At 37.9% G+C, this 15,321-nt stretch overlaps 1 protein-coding gene across 3 annotated transcripts in view; it reads right to left on the bottom strand.

Moving 5' to 3' along the window:
• Positions 1–3: 3 nt before the first annotated feature.
• Positions 4–15,321, bottom strand: part of LOC127790773 (DNA (cytosine-5)-methyltransferase CMT2-like) — a 37,360-nt gene continuing 22,042 nt past the window's right edge. For all 3 annotated transcript variants that reach the window (XM_052320444.1, XM_052320451.1, XM_052320460.1), the window contains exons 10-21: positions 10,147–10,205; positions 10,003–10,069; positions 9,575–9,904; positions 9,439–9,507; positions 9,274–9,360; positions 9,105–9,192; positions 2,694–2,815; positions 2,513–2,617; positions 1,781–1,824; positions 1,632–1,701; positions 1,328–1,431; positions 4–363 (exon numbers count right to left, since the gene is read on the bottom strand). In XM_052320444.1, coding sequence (XP_052176404.1) covers positions 189–363; positions 1,328–1,431; positions 1,632–1,701; positions 1,781–1,824; positions 2,513–2,617; positions 2,694–2,815; positions 9,105–9,192; positions 9,274–9,360; positions 9,439–9,507; positions 9,575–9,904; positions 10,003–10,069; positions 10,147–10,205 — 1,320 coding nt within the window. In that variant the 3' untranslated portion in view covers positions 4–188. The remainder of the gene's footprint in view (positions 364–1,327; positions 1,432–1,631; positions 1,702–1,780; positions 1,825–2,512; positions 2,618–2,693; positions 2,816–9,104; positions 9,193–9,273; positions 9,361–9,438; positions 9,508–9,574; positions 9,905–10,002; positions 10,070–10,146; positions 10,206–15,321) is intronic.

Genomic DNA, 15,321 nt, shown 5'->3' with positions numbered 1-15,321 from the left:
CCGTTGCAGATACACGTTCTTCTATTGTCAGGTAACGGATGAATCAGCGGTGTTTGAGTATAGCAAAGTTCCATGAGGAAGAATAAGACGGAACTTGGAAACAATTAAAAGTTAGACAAAGGCCGGCTGGCCATCATTGTGTTAAATAGTAGTCTCATTTCACAGCAAGTAAACTCAGCAGCAGCAGGTCAAACTTGAGGGGACTCTTGATGCAACAACTGGGCAGTGGAGGAATGCGAGAAGGCAGGAGGGAGAATGAGAAGAGGTTGGTCACCATGACTTAACCTCCGTGCCGCCATTCCCAACGCGTATCCTAAACCCCGGGCTACTGATACAGTCACCGCATTGCCTATTTGACGGTATCTGCACCAACAAAGCAGTAGAAACGTTAAAATTAAAAAATAATATATAAATAAATTAAAGGAACAGTTTAGAGCAAACATTCGGAGTTTAACTAATGCTATAAATCACCCCAAGAATTTTAACCTGTAGCTATAAATGCTATGGGTCTAATTGGGCTTAAACCCATTTGAGTCCATTTAATTTATCTAACTGGGCCTAACACAAATTGATGAGTCCAGTAATCTAGTTGGGCCTCATGTGAGTCCAGGATTTGTATATGCTTTTTTAGGGGCATTTGATTTTTCTAGTTGGGCCTATAACGGTCAACAAATTTGATTGATTGAGCCCTACCTCCATTTGATTAATTTAATTGATATTGGAGCTTACTGACAATTTGACCCCATTTGGTTAAAGTAATTGGGGCCCACGGGAAGGAACTAAATTAATTATTATATGACATGACAACTATACATATGTAATTGACACTAAAGTTTCCACGTATGCTCCTTGCACCTGGTATTAGGGCTGAAAATATTACTTTCATGTTTCACCAAATCACTTTGATCCAAGTTATATGTTGGGCCCTAACGTTTATGCACGTACATTGCAGCCTTGCGGTCTTGCAATATAAGGAGAATTTTGATGAAGCCAATAATATTTTTACACTTTTACCCGAGGCAATTAGGTTGACGTAAATGGGCCCGAACCACTTTCTTAGTTAGCCCAAACATTTATGAGAGCTCATTCGGTTTATCTAATCGGGCAGAAACCATTCATTCCTTTTATATACTAAAGTTAAAACAAAAGTCTAAGCCTTTTCTCAGTTATCATTAACTAGTTGACTTAAATTTCAGCTTATACTGATCCCAATGAAAAAGTGAAGAGAAAATAAAGTTTGAAAATCGATATTCAAAATTTGCATTTGGATCTTCTTTTTAAGCCAGCCCATACTAGCAGAGAAAGGAAAAGGAACATGAAGACATACCTGTCTTTGACATCCCCACAGAACTCGTAATAATCAGGAAAACCTTGCAGTCTGGCGCACTCCCGAATTGTAAGGACTCTATCTTGCTCCGGATGTAAAATTGCCTGGCTCATGTTTACCAAATATACATGAAACATACCACAAAGACAGATATTTCAAGGGAAAGCACACAAAAACCTTAAATGCTACAAGAGGTATGGGTAGAATTTTTTCCATTTTTAATGTTGAATACTTGAAAAGGCATTGAATTTAAGTGCAATTTATTCTGCCTTTCTTCCCCGCGTCCTATGAATGCAACTCATACCTGGTTGTGAAGATCTGGTCGACAGAGCACAGTTGGAACCGTCTCATCCCACCATAATCGGGCAAATGGTCTGCAGAATGCAGTAGTCACAGCTAAACACCTAAAAAGAAAGAAAATTGCCCAAAATGCCGCTGGTAAATCCTCCTCACCTCTGAGACTTCCCATCACGGAAATTTATTGCATAATCAGGTACCTGAACAAGACCAGACCATAGTGTAAAGATCCTCAAATCCCATTAGGAAACGGGGTCACCTACATGAATTCATGTTTAACAAAACTCAACATTGCATATCTACAGTTTCGATGCCAATCATGCATGTTAAAATCCTTTCCTTCACTTAAGACTCATGCTATATTAAATATTCCCTTATATATTAGATACTTTATAATCCTGGAAAGATATAGATGCATAATAGGCAGGGGTAAACAACTGAGTTTCCACTCCATTTTATTTGTTCCATGTACAAGGAATACATGATTTCTTTTACAGAGAATTGAATGAACGAAAATTATAACCCTGAAAAGTTTAAGATTATAGGCATTGTTTAGCATTTTGATTACATAAGATAATGTTCTTTATATCTTCTTCATCACTTCACCAGCAAATGGGATGTCCCCCACATCTATTGTTCAATTTTTTTTTTTTTTTCTCTTTACTTAATTATTCTTTACTTTCTTGGCCTAAATAGCATTGTACATGGTTGCAACCTAACCCTTGTGTGCAAACATGTCATTTCATGTTGTAGCTTTGATTTTTTGGGCAAATCAGTTTAGAAGCAAGGAATTGAACTGTCCCACAGTTCCAGTTAGTTTTTGCATTATCAAGGGCTGCAATTGAGTTTGGAAATTAATGTGCAAAGGAGAATTTACGTAAAGTTTACCAATGGCTTTCCAGATGGCAACAGTATTGGCTCCACTGTTGGATTCCTTTGAACAGCATTATCAGCTCCTATGGCAATACCTGGGAGGTCCCTGAAATTTGCACCCTACAAAGAAAAAAAAAAAATGTGAAGAGAATTTGAAAAAGAAGCCACAAAGTTATGTTCTTACTTATACAATAACCTTTCTCTTTGGGATTTGACGAACTCGTAAAAAATCATCTTCACTTAAAGGGAGAGGCCGATGATCAAACAGCACTGCTTCTTCTTTTGTGGGTGCAAGGCTGTGTGCAGAACCCATCATATCTACCGATCAAATCATGCACATCTAGTCAGAACTAGACATTTCAAGAGAGAAGCCAATGCCAAAGTTCACAAACCCATTTGAATCATAAAAGAGTGGAAATTCAACATGAAAAATCAGCTAACAAGAATGAAAATGCAGGTAGAAGAAGAGAACACTAATGTTATAGCTGGAGCAAGCAAAATCATCAAAGCCCTCAATTTAAGCATCTAATGCAAAGCACAGGCATTATGTTACTTCCCAAATGCCACATATTCTAGTAAATTATGAGCATGCCTTCTTAGCACAAAATTTAGGAGTTAACAGAAGATACTTTTACTTGGCACAAGCTTATAACAAGTTGAAATCTTATCCAGAAAAAAGAGTATAAATTTCTAGCAACCTACTCCATGCGGCTAAAGACTTTGGGCATTTCTTTTTATAACCTTAAAATTGAGTCAATAATAATCCACAAACTAAAACTCTTAGATCAGATGGTGATTAACAATTTAACAATGGATTTGTAGTTTTCACCTTTTAATTTCCAATCCTTCTGGATAGGGAAAAAAAGTAATTGAAAAACCTGACAGTAAAAAAAAAAAATAATAATAATAATAATAATAACACAAAGACAAATTTAAAAAGCTAAATACTAATTAAACCAGTGCACTAAATTCAAGAACAATGGCTATTAAGAAAAATAAATACAAATAAAACACTTAGTTGTGTCAACACTCAACAGAACACAAGGCATTTGATTCCTTCTAAGACAACTCGTTTTCCCCATATTGCATTCTATTGAATTTCTGTTTGTGTACTCACACCCTATGGCTTAAGCATGTAGGTATGTGTTCCGTATAATTCTGATATGTGTGAAAATTCTTTAAAAAAAAAATCAAGTCGCTACTGAGGACCAAAAACACTCTAATTGCTTGTTTTACATGGAGGGAGAAAAAAATTAGACACTTAAGCTATCAAGTCACTCTAATTATGAAAGTATTCAACAAAACACCGGACACTTAACCTTAGGCCGGATAGATTAAATACGGAAGGTACACCATTGACAATATAAAGTAATTAGTTCAGCTTGCATCCAACAAATATGCCAATACGAGGATTCCAAGAGTAACTAAATCAAAGAGTGTAAGTGATGATCTACCAATGGAAACTGAACAAATTTGGTTCCTAAAGTATGGAACCTAGAAACGAGAGACTGATTTGGTGGAAATCCAAAACATACTTGATTTCTCATGAAATAAGAATTATATACAGCTTTCTATATTATCAATTCCTAATTTCTAGCAGATGATAAGCAACATAATTGAGAATATTTACAAGATAATTTACAAATCTATTCCTATAATTTCTCCTACTTGATTAGGAGTCTTATCTTGTTTTTTATCCTTTTATTTCTCCTCCTTCATCTTGATGCACCAGCCCACAACTAAAGCCCACATCAATTGCAGTCTCCTTCTTTGCTTTGGACTCTTTTTTACCTTGAGGATCTCAAAACCAGGTCTTGACATGGCTTTAGTCAACACATCTGCTATCTGCTCTGTTGTAGGAATATAAAGCAGATTTATGCCTCCTTCATTAATTTCTCTTTGGATGAAGTTGCGATCAATCCTGACGTGTTTCATTCTATCATGTTGTACTGGGTTATTAACAATGCATATGGCTGACTTGCTGTCACTATATAGTTTCGTTGGTTGAGTCAGAGGTATTTGTAGGTCCTCCATAAGCCTCACCAGCCAAATAAGCTCACATATGCCTTGAGCTATCGCCCTAAATTCTGCTTCTGCACTGCTTCTTGCCACTACTGATTGTTTCTTGCTTCTCCATGTAACTAGGTTTCCCCATAATTTAGTGCAAAATCTGATGTTGATCAACTATCTATTACTGATCCAGCCCAATCTGCATCAGAAAACCCTTCAGCTCCTCTTTCATCGCTCTTTTGAAACAACAGTCCCTTACCAGGAGTTCCTTTTAAGTATCTCAATATGTGATACACAGCTGTCATATGTTGTTGAGTTGGAGCATGCATATACTGGCTAACAATACTCACTGCATATGCTATATCTGGGCGAGTTAGGGAGAGATAAATTAACCTCCCTACGAGTCTTTGATATCTATCTTTATCAACCACCAAGTCATCATCCTTTTTCACATATTTCCAATTTCTTTCTAGTGGAGTACACCTAGGTTTACATTCCAGTTTCTTTTAGGAGATCAAGAGTGTATTTTCATTGGGAGATAACTATACCTAGTTTGCTCCTTGCTACTTCCATTCCAAGAAAGTACTTCATTTCACCCAAATCTTTGACTTCAAATTCTTCTTTCAATTTTTGTTTCAGGGCTGCTATCTCATGAGTATCATCTCCTGTAATGATTATATCATCTACATACACAATTAAGATACACTTTTTTCCATTAGCAGCATGTTTAACAAAGAGAGTATGGTCGGCATCACCTTGTTTGTATCCAAATTTAATGAGAGTAGAGCTGAATTTTTTGAACCATGCCCTTGGAGACTGTTTTAATCCATAGAGAGATTTTTGTAATTTGCACACCTTTCCACTTTCTTCAGTATCAAAACCAGGTGGAATCTGCATATATACTTCTTCTTCTAACTCCCCATTCAAGAATGCATTTTTTATGTCAAATTGGAGCAATTCCCAATCCATATTCACAGCAATAGATAACAGTACTCTTATAGAATTTAGTTTTGCAACTGGTGCGAATGTCTCCTCATAATCTATCCCATAGGTTTGAGAGAAACCTTGGGCAACCAGCCTAGCCTTGTATCTGTCCACACTCCCATCTGATTTGTATTTGATGGTGAATACCCATTTGCAGCCTATGATCTTCTTGTTTTCCGGAAAGTCAACAACTTCCCATGTGTGGTTGCTTTTTAGTGCCTTCATCTCTTCCATCACTGCCTCTTTCCACTTGGGATCATTTAGTGCCTCTTGAATATTCCGAGGTATAGCCACTGTATCTAAATTAGCGGTGAAAGCCTTGAATTCGGGAGATAACCTAGAATATGTCAAGTAATTTGAAATAGGATGCTTTATACATGATCTTACCCCTTTTCTAACAGCAATAGGGAGATGCAAGTCACTGTCAACAGCTTTAACTTCTTCCTCATTCAGTGGACTTTCCCTCGATTCTAGCAGTTGGCAGTTTTGAGGAGCTGGTTGTTTACCTCTTCTTGAGTAGACTTGTATTGGCTTTTCTAGATTCAAGTTGTCCCCTAAATCAGTTTCCATAGATTCAGCTGGGATTTGGGTTTCTTGAGAAGATAATAGGCTCGGGTGATTAGGTTTAGAGCATGCTGGCTGGGAAGAATTAGCTGCAGCAGTTTGATTAAAAACATTATTTGGGTTAAGCTGAGATATCGGTAATGAAATAGGCACAGGTCCTGCTGGATCCCAATGATTATCTTTCAATTGTAGAGAGGTATTTGAGTAATATGACTCACTCTCCATAAATGTTACATCACAAGAGATGAAGACTTTTTGTGATGTAGGGCAGAAACATTTATAACCCTTTTGGGTAGGAGAATACCCAATGAATATACACTTTAATGCTCTTGGTTCAAGTTTATGCTGATTTGGACTGGTTTGATGGACATACACCACACATCCAAGAACTTTGGGAGGAAGAGTATTTAGAATACGAGCATGGGGAAAAATGGAACTGAGATTTTGTAGTGGGACTTGGTACTTCAAGACTTTGGTAGGTAGTCTATTAATTAGATAGGCAGCTGTTAGAACTGCCTCTCCCCAATATCTATTAGGCATGAAACTTGTGAACATAAGAGATCTAGCCACCTCAAGCAAGTGTCGATTTTTCCTTTCAACTATTCCATTTTGTTGAGGGGTATAGGGACAAGTGCTTTGATGGAAGATCCCATTGGTAGTAAGATATTGGGTAAACGAGTGAGAGAAGTATTCCCGACCATTGTCAATCCTAAGATACAAATAGAGGACTGAAAGACATTTAAAATGAGTTTATGGAAAGTTTGAAAGATTGCACATGCCTCAGATTTTTCTTTCATCAAGTATACCCAACACACTCTTGTATGGTCATCAATAAGAGTTATAAACCATCTTGCCCCATTTAGGTTTGGTACTCTAGCCAGTCCCCATATATCACTATGGATCAAATAAAACGGTTTAGAAGGAGTATAGGGGACTGATTGATAAGTACTATGAGTTTGTTTAGCAAGGATGCAATGATCACACTTAAGTACCATTTTTTCTTTATTGATAAATAGGTTAGGGTACAAGTGTTTCAAATAGGAAAAACTAGGATGACCAAGGCGTTTATGCCATAACAAAATTTCAGAATCTGAACTAACCATAAGAGAAAACCTATGAGAAACTTGACCAAGAGACTCCTTATTATCAGAAAGCCAGTAAAGTCCCTCCTTCTCCTCAGCACTGCCAATCACCCTGAGGATCGGTCCTGAAAAATGCAATATGAAGGAAAGAATGTTACAATACAATCCAAGTCTCTCGTTAGTTTGCTTACTGATAACAGATTACAACTTAGGTTTGGCACATGCAATACTGATTCAAGTAATAAATCAGCAACACAAACACTTCCCTTTCCTTTCACCATTGATTGAGTCCCATCAGCCATCAAAACAGTTAGATCCTTATCTCCTATCTGAGAATTATCAAGAGTAGTAGTAGATCCGGTCATGTGGTCGGATGCCCCGGTATCTACTACCCAATGACTCTTATTCATTCTCCTAGCAACCAGAGAAAGAAACTAACCTTTTTGTGCCATAGATGCTGAATAATTTGGTGCTGCCTCATCTGATTCCTTTGCAATATATGAGCTTTGTAACAGTTTCTATAAGAAGTCAATTTGATCAGTAGTTAATCCCATACCTGTTCCTTTTTCACTAGTGGGTACACTTGTTGCAACATAAGCCGATCTGTCCTTCTTCGGTTTCGGTTTCCAATTTGGGGGTTTCCCATACAGCTTCCAGCATGTACTCTTGGTGTGATAAGGCCGATTGCAATGTTCACACCATTGCTTATCCTTTGGAATGTCTTCCTTTCTTGCAGCAGTAAGGGCCGATCCTGAATTAGATTCGGTTGTTGGTAGCATAACCCTTTTTCTGCTTTCCTCCCGTCTAACCTCGGCAAACACCTCCCGAAGAGATGGTAAAGGCTTTGTACCCAATAATCTTCCTCTTACCTCATCTAAATCTGGATTGAGCCCTTGGAGAAAATCAAAGATTCTCTCTTTTTCCAGCATTTTGCTATACTTTTGGCTATCATCTGCACACTTCCAGCTAGGATCATAAAATAGATCCATCTCCTACCATAGTTCCACTAGGTTATTGTAGTATTCAGTCACTCCAAGATTGCCCTGCTTGGTATTCCGAATTGCAGCCCTAATCTCAAAGCATTAGGCTGTATTTTCGAGATCAGAATAGATTTCCTGAACAGCCTCCCACACTTCTTTAGCTGTTTTGTAAAATAGATAGGGTCAGCCTATCTTGGGCTCCATTGAATTGATAATTCAAGCCATCAAAATCGAATTTTCTATCTCCCATCTTTGATATTCTACTGAATTTTCTGGTGGAGTTTGGATTGTACCTGTGAGGTAGCCATATTTCCCTTTGCCTTTAATCACCAAGGTTACGGATTGAAACCATTCTCTAAAGTTTCTTCCGTTCAACCTATGTTGGGTGATATGCAAAGTATGACTATCCAAGGAAAAAGTGCTGTTAGGCGCTCTAGCAGTTGAAGTCGCTGGTTGTTGAAGATCCGAACTCAAGGAAGACTCCGCTGCAGTTGGGGCTGCATTCTCACGGTCTTGAGGCTCCATCTGATTCGGATCTTTGGACTAAGAAGAGCCGAGCTCTGATACCATGAACAAATTTGGTTCCTAAAGTATGGAACCTAGAAACGAGAGACTGATTTGGTGGAAATCCAAAACATACTTGATTTCTCATGAAATAAGAATTATATACAGCTTTCGATATTATCAATTCCTAATTTCTAGCAGATGATAAGCAACATAATTGAGAATATTTACAAGATAATTTACAAATCTATTCCTATAATTTCTCCTACTTGATTAGGAGTCTTATCTTGTTTTTTATCCTTTTATTTCTCCTCCTTTATCTTGATGCGCCAGCCCACAACTGAAGCCCACATCAATTGCAGTCTCCTTCTTTGCTTTGGACTCTTTTTTACCTTGAGGATCCCTCGGATCCTAGGACTCTCCAACAGAAACTAAGACAAAGAAATAGTCCTACATTAGTTACTTGGTAGACCATCAACTTACCATATTTTGTCACTCTTATATATCTTTGGAAATCTGTCTCTGGCGGTTTTCTGTAGGCCATCTTGTAACGAATTTCATCATTTTTTACCTTGAAAAATTTACAAAAAATTATTTTTCGATTCATTATACACAAATAGAAAAGATAGCAAAGAAGAAGCTAGAAATATACTGCAGGAAGGTCAGAAATGGCATCACTGAGGACAAGAGCTTTTTCTAATTCTGGAGACTGGCCTTCATCGTATGCAACAACACATTGCTGCAATATGGACTTCCATTAGCAACAAGATTTAAATAATTAAACAAACTTCATTGATGTACAAGATGAAATAAGCACCTCAAACTCACTTGGAGGCCCATATTTCAAGACCACATCATGTGTGGGAAGTGGAAACTGCGGTAGTTTCTAGACAAGAAAACAATGATCAACAATTATGTTATTTCAATTTAAACATACAAAGTAAGGTACTTGCCTCAAGTGGATGAGCACCCCACAAAAAAACACGTAACCGGAACTGAGGAAGGCCATAACACCCAGCAGCCATAATGCCTAGCCTTACTTGGTAGTTCATGCGAACCAAGCGACTTAAAGCATATCTTCCAAGTGTACCCTTGGCAAACCCCAAAATGTCAATTACATTTTCCATTAGAACATACTTAGGCTTTAAAAAGTTTATAATATCCATAAAGACTACGATTTGATGATTTCTTTTATCATCCAATGGAGAACCAAAATTTCTAAAGCGGTTATAGCCACTTATTCCTTGGCATGGAGGGCCTGCACATATAACATCGACATCTCCCTGCAATTTTTTTGAAAATAAAGAAAAATAATCACAAGTTCAACTACATAATATATGTAACAAGTTCAACTGCATAAACTCATACAAATAACTCTTACCGGACGTGGTATTATTTTTTTCTTTGACCCCTTTAGTACAAAATCTCGTATATGGTCTTCACATTTACTGGAAAATGTTAAAAAGAATCTCAACAAATAATTGGAAATAAAAAGAAAAACCATAAAACATAACAAAACACAAACCTCAACCCCGCAATCGGTTCCCATGTGTCCTCCCTTGGACCATAGCCCACCCAACGCACCTAATAAGATTAATCTACACCATGAGCTAAACTTCTATGAAGAGTTTATCATAGAACAAGGGCCAATTAAATAAAATGAGCATACCTTTAAGTTGTGTTTTACACTTTTACTATTTTCTGACAGTTGAAATAGTTTTCTCTAGGTTAATACATAATTGAAATACAAAAAGAAAGTGATTTCTATCAGATTTTGCTACATCATATGAAAATGCAGTGGCCCATCCATGAATTACCAACAGCCTGAAATACAAAAGATATTTGAGGTGTCAAACGTTAAAGCATCAGCATTGACCTGTTGACCCAGAAGACCATTAATTCTCCTTCACCAGCAGTAAAATACCAATACAATATTTCTTGCTAGGGCACTTTTTTGTAAAATCCAAGACACTTAGAGGGATCAGGCTCGAATATCTTCTTGACATCAAATTTCACAATATTATCATTTTTACCCATTCTTAATCCAACATAACTTTATCCTTACAGTAATTTTCCCTCTAGTCCACTGTAGGTCAACTCTCGACCTCTCACTTCACCTTTATTCTTCCTTTAATCTTCAAATAAAGTGCAAGAAGTAACAATCTCTGTTAACAAAGGAAAGCATAGTTCCTACCAAACCTCCAATGCGAGGTTGAGGTCAAGCTCTTCAGAAGAGGCTATTAGAATTATTAGTATAATTGTACATATTGTATGTGATTTATTTGTAATAAGGTTAAACCCATAAATTAAGGTCAGTTATGCCTATTATAAATAACAAACTAAGAGAGATTAATCTCTTAGATTTTTCTCTCCTAACTATTTTCTCATATGGTATCAGAGCCACCGGTGAGAACAAACCCTAAGCCGCCGCTATGTATCATTTCCAGCAGTCTTCAAACCCTAAAAACCCTTTTTTTCTCTCTCCTCGCCGCCCCTATCAAGGTCGGAACTCCACTGTTCAACCACTATTTGCTAGCGCCGCTACCACCATAGGGTTCGCTGTCGTCAGATCGACCGACCACCGAAGACCCATCACTGTCAAAGCCGTCACGCACTGTCGTAGTCCCCCGTAGTCCTTTTAATTTGCTTTTTGTTAGTCAGCTTACTAAAAATCTAGACTGTTTTGTAACCTTTACTTCCACTTCTGTTTGTGTGCACGATTGGTGTATGAGGTGGACGATTGGCATCGGGCGTGAGTCACAAGGTCACTATCATCTTGTTGTGCCTAGTTCGTCAATAGCTTGCACCAATGATGCTTCCCCCAACCTTCCCAGCCCCTCAAACTAAAGAAATTAGTTCCTAATCTGTCGTCATTATCCACTTTTAATTGTGAGTCATGACAGCATAGTAAACACGCTCATAGTCCTTTTTCTAATCGCGTCAATGATAGGGTTGAGACCCTCTTTTTCCCTTGTGCACTCTGATGTATAGGGGGCCAATCGAGTCAATTCTACTCTAAGTTTTTCATATTTCGTTACTTTTATTAATGACTTTTCTCATTGCACTTGGTTGTTTCTCATGAAGAGTCAGTCCGAATTGTTTTCTGTCTTTCAGACATTTACTGCTGAAATAAAACACAGTTTAGAGTTTCTATATGTGCTCAACAAAATGGTGCTACTGAGCGTAAAAATCGTCATCTTATTGAAACTGCACAGACACTACTTTTATATACCAATCTTCTCACTAAATTTTGGGAAGATGCTATTCTTACTGCGTGTTATCGGATAAATCGCATGGCATCTTCATTGTTACAGGACAACATTCCTCATTCTCTTTTGTTCCCTACACAACCACTTTATTCTATTCCTCTTCGTGTTAGATGTATCTGTTTTGTGCATTCTTTTTCACCTGGACAGGATAAACTTCTGCCAAATCTCTTAAGTGTATCTTTCTTTGCTACTCCAAGTTACAGAAAAGCTATAAGTGTTACTCTCTTGAGTTGAACCACTATCTTATGTCTGTTGATGTCACCTTCTTTGAATAGTAGTCCTTCTTCTCAGTTGATCAGCCCGATTCACAGAGTCTTAACCAGGTATTGCCTATTCCTTTTTCTTCTCTTTCGCTTGTTAGGACTTGGGCGTATTATACTATTATTATAATAAATAGAAGGGGAAGGAAAGGCGGGAAAAGGGGTTAGAGCTAACTAACCTACCTAACAATGAATAAATAAGGGAATGTTGAAACAGAATGGGTATTCTGGAATGAAATAGCAAATTCTATTCTTCCTCAATTCTCTTATCTCGTCTCTCTCTATCTCTCTTCTCTCTTTTCCTAAATTCTGTTCTAACGGAATTTCCCAAAAATTCCGATCCAACTCTAGCCCATTTCAAGGGCCGAACACTATTGCCCTTATCAGGTCCATTTGTCTCCTCCTCTATGGAACCTCCATTACCATCTTTCAGTCCACATTCCATGGATCCTCCACTTCTTACATATCATCGTCGTCCTCATTTCGCTACCGACGCCATCATTCCTCCAGAACATGACTCTCCTGACTCACTTTCTTCGTCAATGGTTCATCCTGCCACGGATCCTGAGCCAGACAGTCTTCCTGTTGCTCTCCGCAAAGATTCCCGTTGGTTGCTAGTAGGTGTTCACCCCTAAAGTTGGCCCCGATGGATAGGTGGATCGTCTTAAGGCCCGTTTGGTTGCCAAAGGCTTTACACAAATCTATGGATTGGATTACAATGATACCTTCTCTCCTGTTACTAAAATGGCCTATGTTCGCCTCTTTCTCTCTACAATTGCCATGCGTTATTGGTTGCTCTATCAGCTAGATATAAAAAATGACTTTCTCCATGGTGATTTGCAAGAGAAGGTTTATATGGAGCAACCACTTAGTTTTGTTGCTTAGAGAGAGTCCAATGTAGTCTGCAAACTCAAAAAGTCTCTCTATAGTTTGAAACAATCTCTATGAACGTGGTTCGACAGGTTCAACACTGTGGTTCAAGCCTTTGGTCTCGCTCGGAGTGAAGCTGATCATTTAGTTTTCTATTGACACTCTTTCTCTGTATGCATCTACTTTGTTGTTTATGTAAAGGACATTGTTATCACAAGGAGCGATCAAATTGGTATACAGAAACTGAAGGAACATCTACATCAACACTTTTAGACCAAAGACCTAGGCAGACTTCGGTATTTCTTGGGTATTGAAGTTGCTCAATCAAAAGATGGCATCTCAATCTCTCAGAGGAAATATGCACTTGATATCTTAGAAGAAACTAGTATGATGAACTGCAAACCAATTGACACTCTAATGGACCCAAATGTCAAACTCTTGCCAAGACAAAGGGAGCTCTATTCAGATCCTAGAAGGTATCGAAAATTGGTAGGCAAGTTGAACTATTTTACAATCACTCATCCCGACATTGCTTTTGTTGCAAGTGTAGTTAATCAATTTTTTAGTTCTCCATATGATTCTCACTGGGATGTTGTTATCCGGATTCTGAGATACACCAAAAGAGCACCGGGTAAAAGGCTACTCTATGAGAATAAGGGAAACACAAATATTTGTTGTTATGTAGATGTAGATTGGGTAGGATCTCTTTTTGATCGTCTGCCAACCTCTGGCTATTGTGTTCTTGTGGGAGGAAATCTGATTTCTTGGAAAAGTAAGAAACAAAATAAAGTAGCTAGATCCAGTACATAGGCAGAGTATGGAGCTATGGCTAATGCAACTTGTGAGCTTATCTGGCTTAGGCAACTTTTATAGGAACTCATGTTTTGTGAAGTGTCCCCTATGAAGCTTGTTTGTGATAATTAGGCTGCCTTGCACATTGCTTCCAATCGAGTGTTCCATGAGCGAATTAAGCATATTGAAATCAACTGTTACTTTATTAGAGAAAAACTGGTTTAAGGTGCTATTGTTACAAAGTTTGTTAACTCCAATGATCAACTTGCAGATGTCTTCACCAAGTCTTTAAAGGGTTCATGGGTAGAATATATTTGTAACAAGTTTGGTGCATATGATATCTATGCTCCAGCTTGAGTGGGAGTATTAAAATTATTAATATAATCGTACATATTGTATGTGTGTTTTATTTGTAATTAGGTTTAGCCCATAGATTAAGACCCGCTATGCCTATTATAAATAACAAACTAAGAGAGGCTAATCTCTTAAGTTTTTCTCTCCTAATTATTTTCTCACAGAGGCAATAGCTGTGAAGGTTTGTAAAGTCAGCAACAATGATTTCCCTCCCTGTACACCAGTTAGTCCCCTTGATTTTACCCAATTTCTCTATTTTTGCCTCTTTATTTCCCTCTTCCCTTCTTTGTTGTTATTGTTTTTGTTGGATTTTGGGTATCCAACATCATAACTCCGCCTAGGGATGTTATCCACTCCCGGTCCCAAGCCCGGATAAAGGAGGAGGGTTGTGTTAGGTAGCCGACAGCCAACGTAAAACTTAGTCGAATCCAAAACATGAACTCTAAACAAATTATGAAAAATTGTTTGGGCGTGGGCGTAACCCTTCATAGCGACGCGCTACACTGCCCGCGTGTAGTGTCAAGTGAGCTAGGGTCGCTGCATCGGCGCCCAGATGTAGTGACAAATGAGCAAGGGTTCCCGCATTTGCTTGGACGGATGTGGGTAAAAAAGTTAGTCCAAAATCAAAACCAAAACCAAAACCAAATTCAAAGTCAAAGCCAAAAACAAAATCATAGATTAAGGATTGGGTCATGGAACATAGAAACATTAACAGACAAAGCTATGAAAGTGGTAGATATGATGATTAAGAGAAAGATTAATATTATGTGCCTTCAAGAGACAAGATGGGTAGGGAAAAAAGTAAAAAGTTTGCCAGAAAATGGATATAAAATATGGTACACAGGAAATGATCGAGCAAAAAATGGAGTGGGGATTATTATGGATAAAAGCTTAATAGATGAGGTAGTGGATGTAAAGAGAATAGGGGATAGGATTATTATGGTGAAGGTTATTCTAGGAAGAATGGCTATGAATATCTTTAGTACATATGCACCACAAGCAGGGTTAGGTGAGGAGATAAAAGTAAAATTCTAGGAGGACCTAGAGGGACTCATACAAATAATACCAAGAGGAGAGAAAGTAATTATAGGAGGTGACTTAAATGGTCACGTGGGTAGAGACGGAAACGGCTACAGAGAGGTACATGGAGGGTAT

The sequence above is a fragment of the Diospyros lotus genome, chromosome 1 (genome assembly GCF_014633365.1).
Source record: "Diospyros lotus cultivar Yz01 chromosome 1, ASM1463336v1, whole genome shotgun sequence".
NCBI classification, from domain to species: domain Eukaryota; kingdom Viridiplantae; phylum Streptophyta; class Magnoliopsida; order Ericales; family Ebenaceae; genus Diospyros; species Diospyros lotus.
The sequence above is the reverse complement of the archived record's forward strand: the minus strand, read 5'-3'. Positions and strand labels throughout refer to the sequence as shown.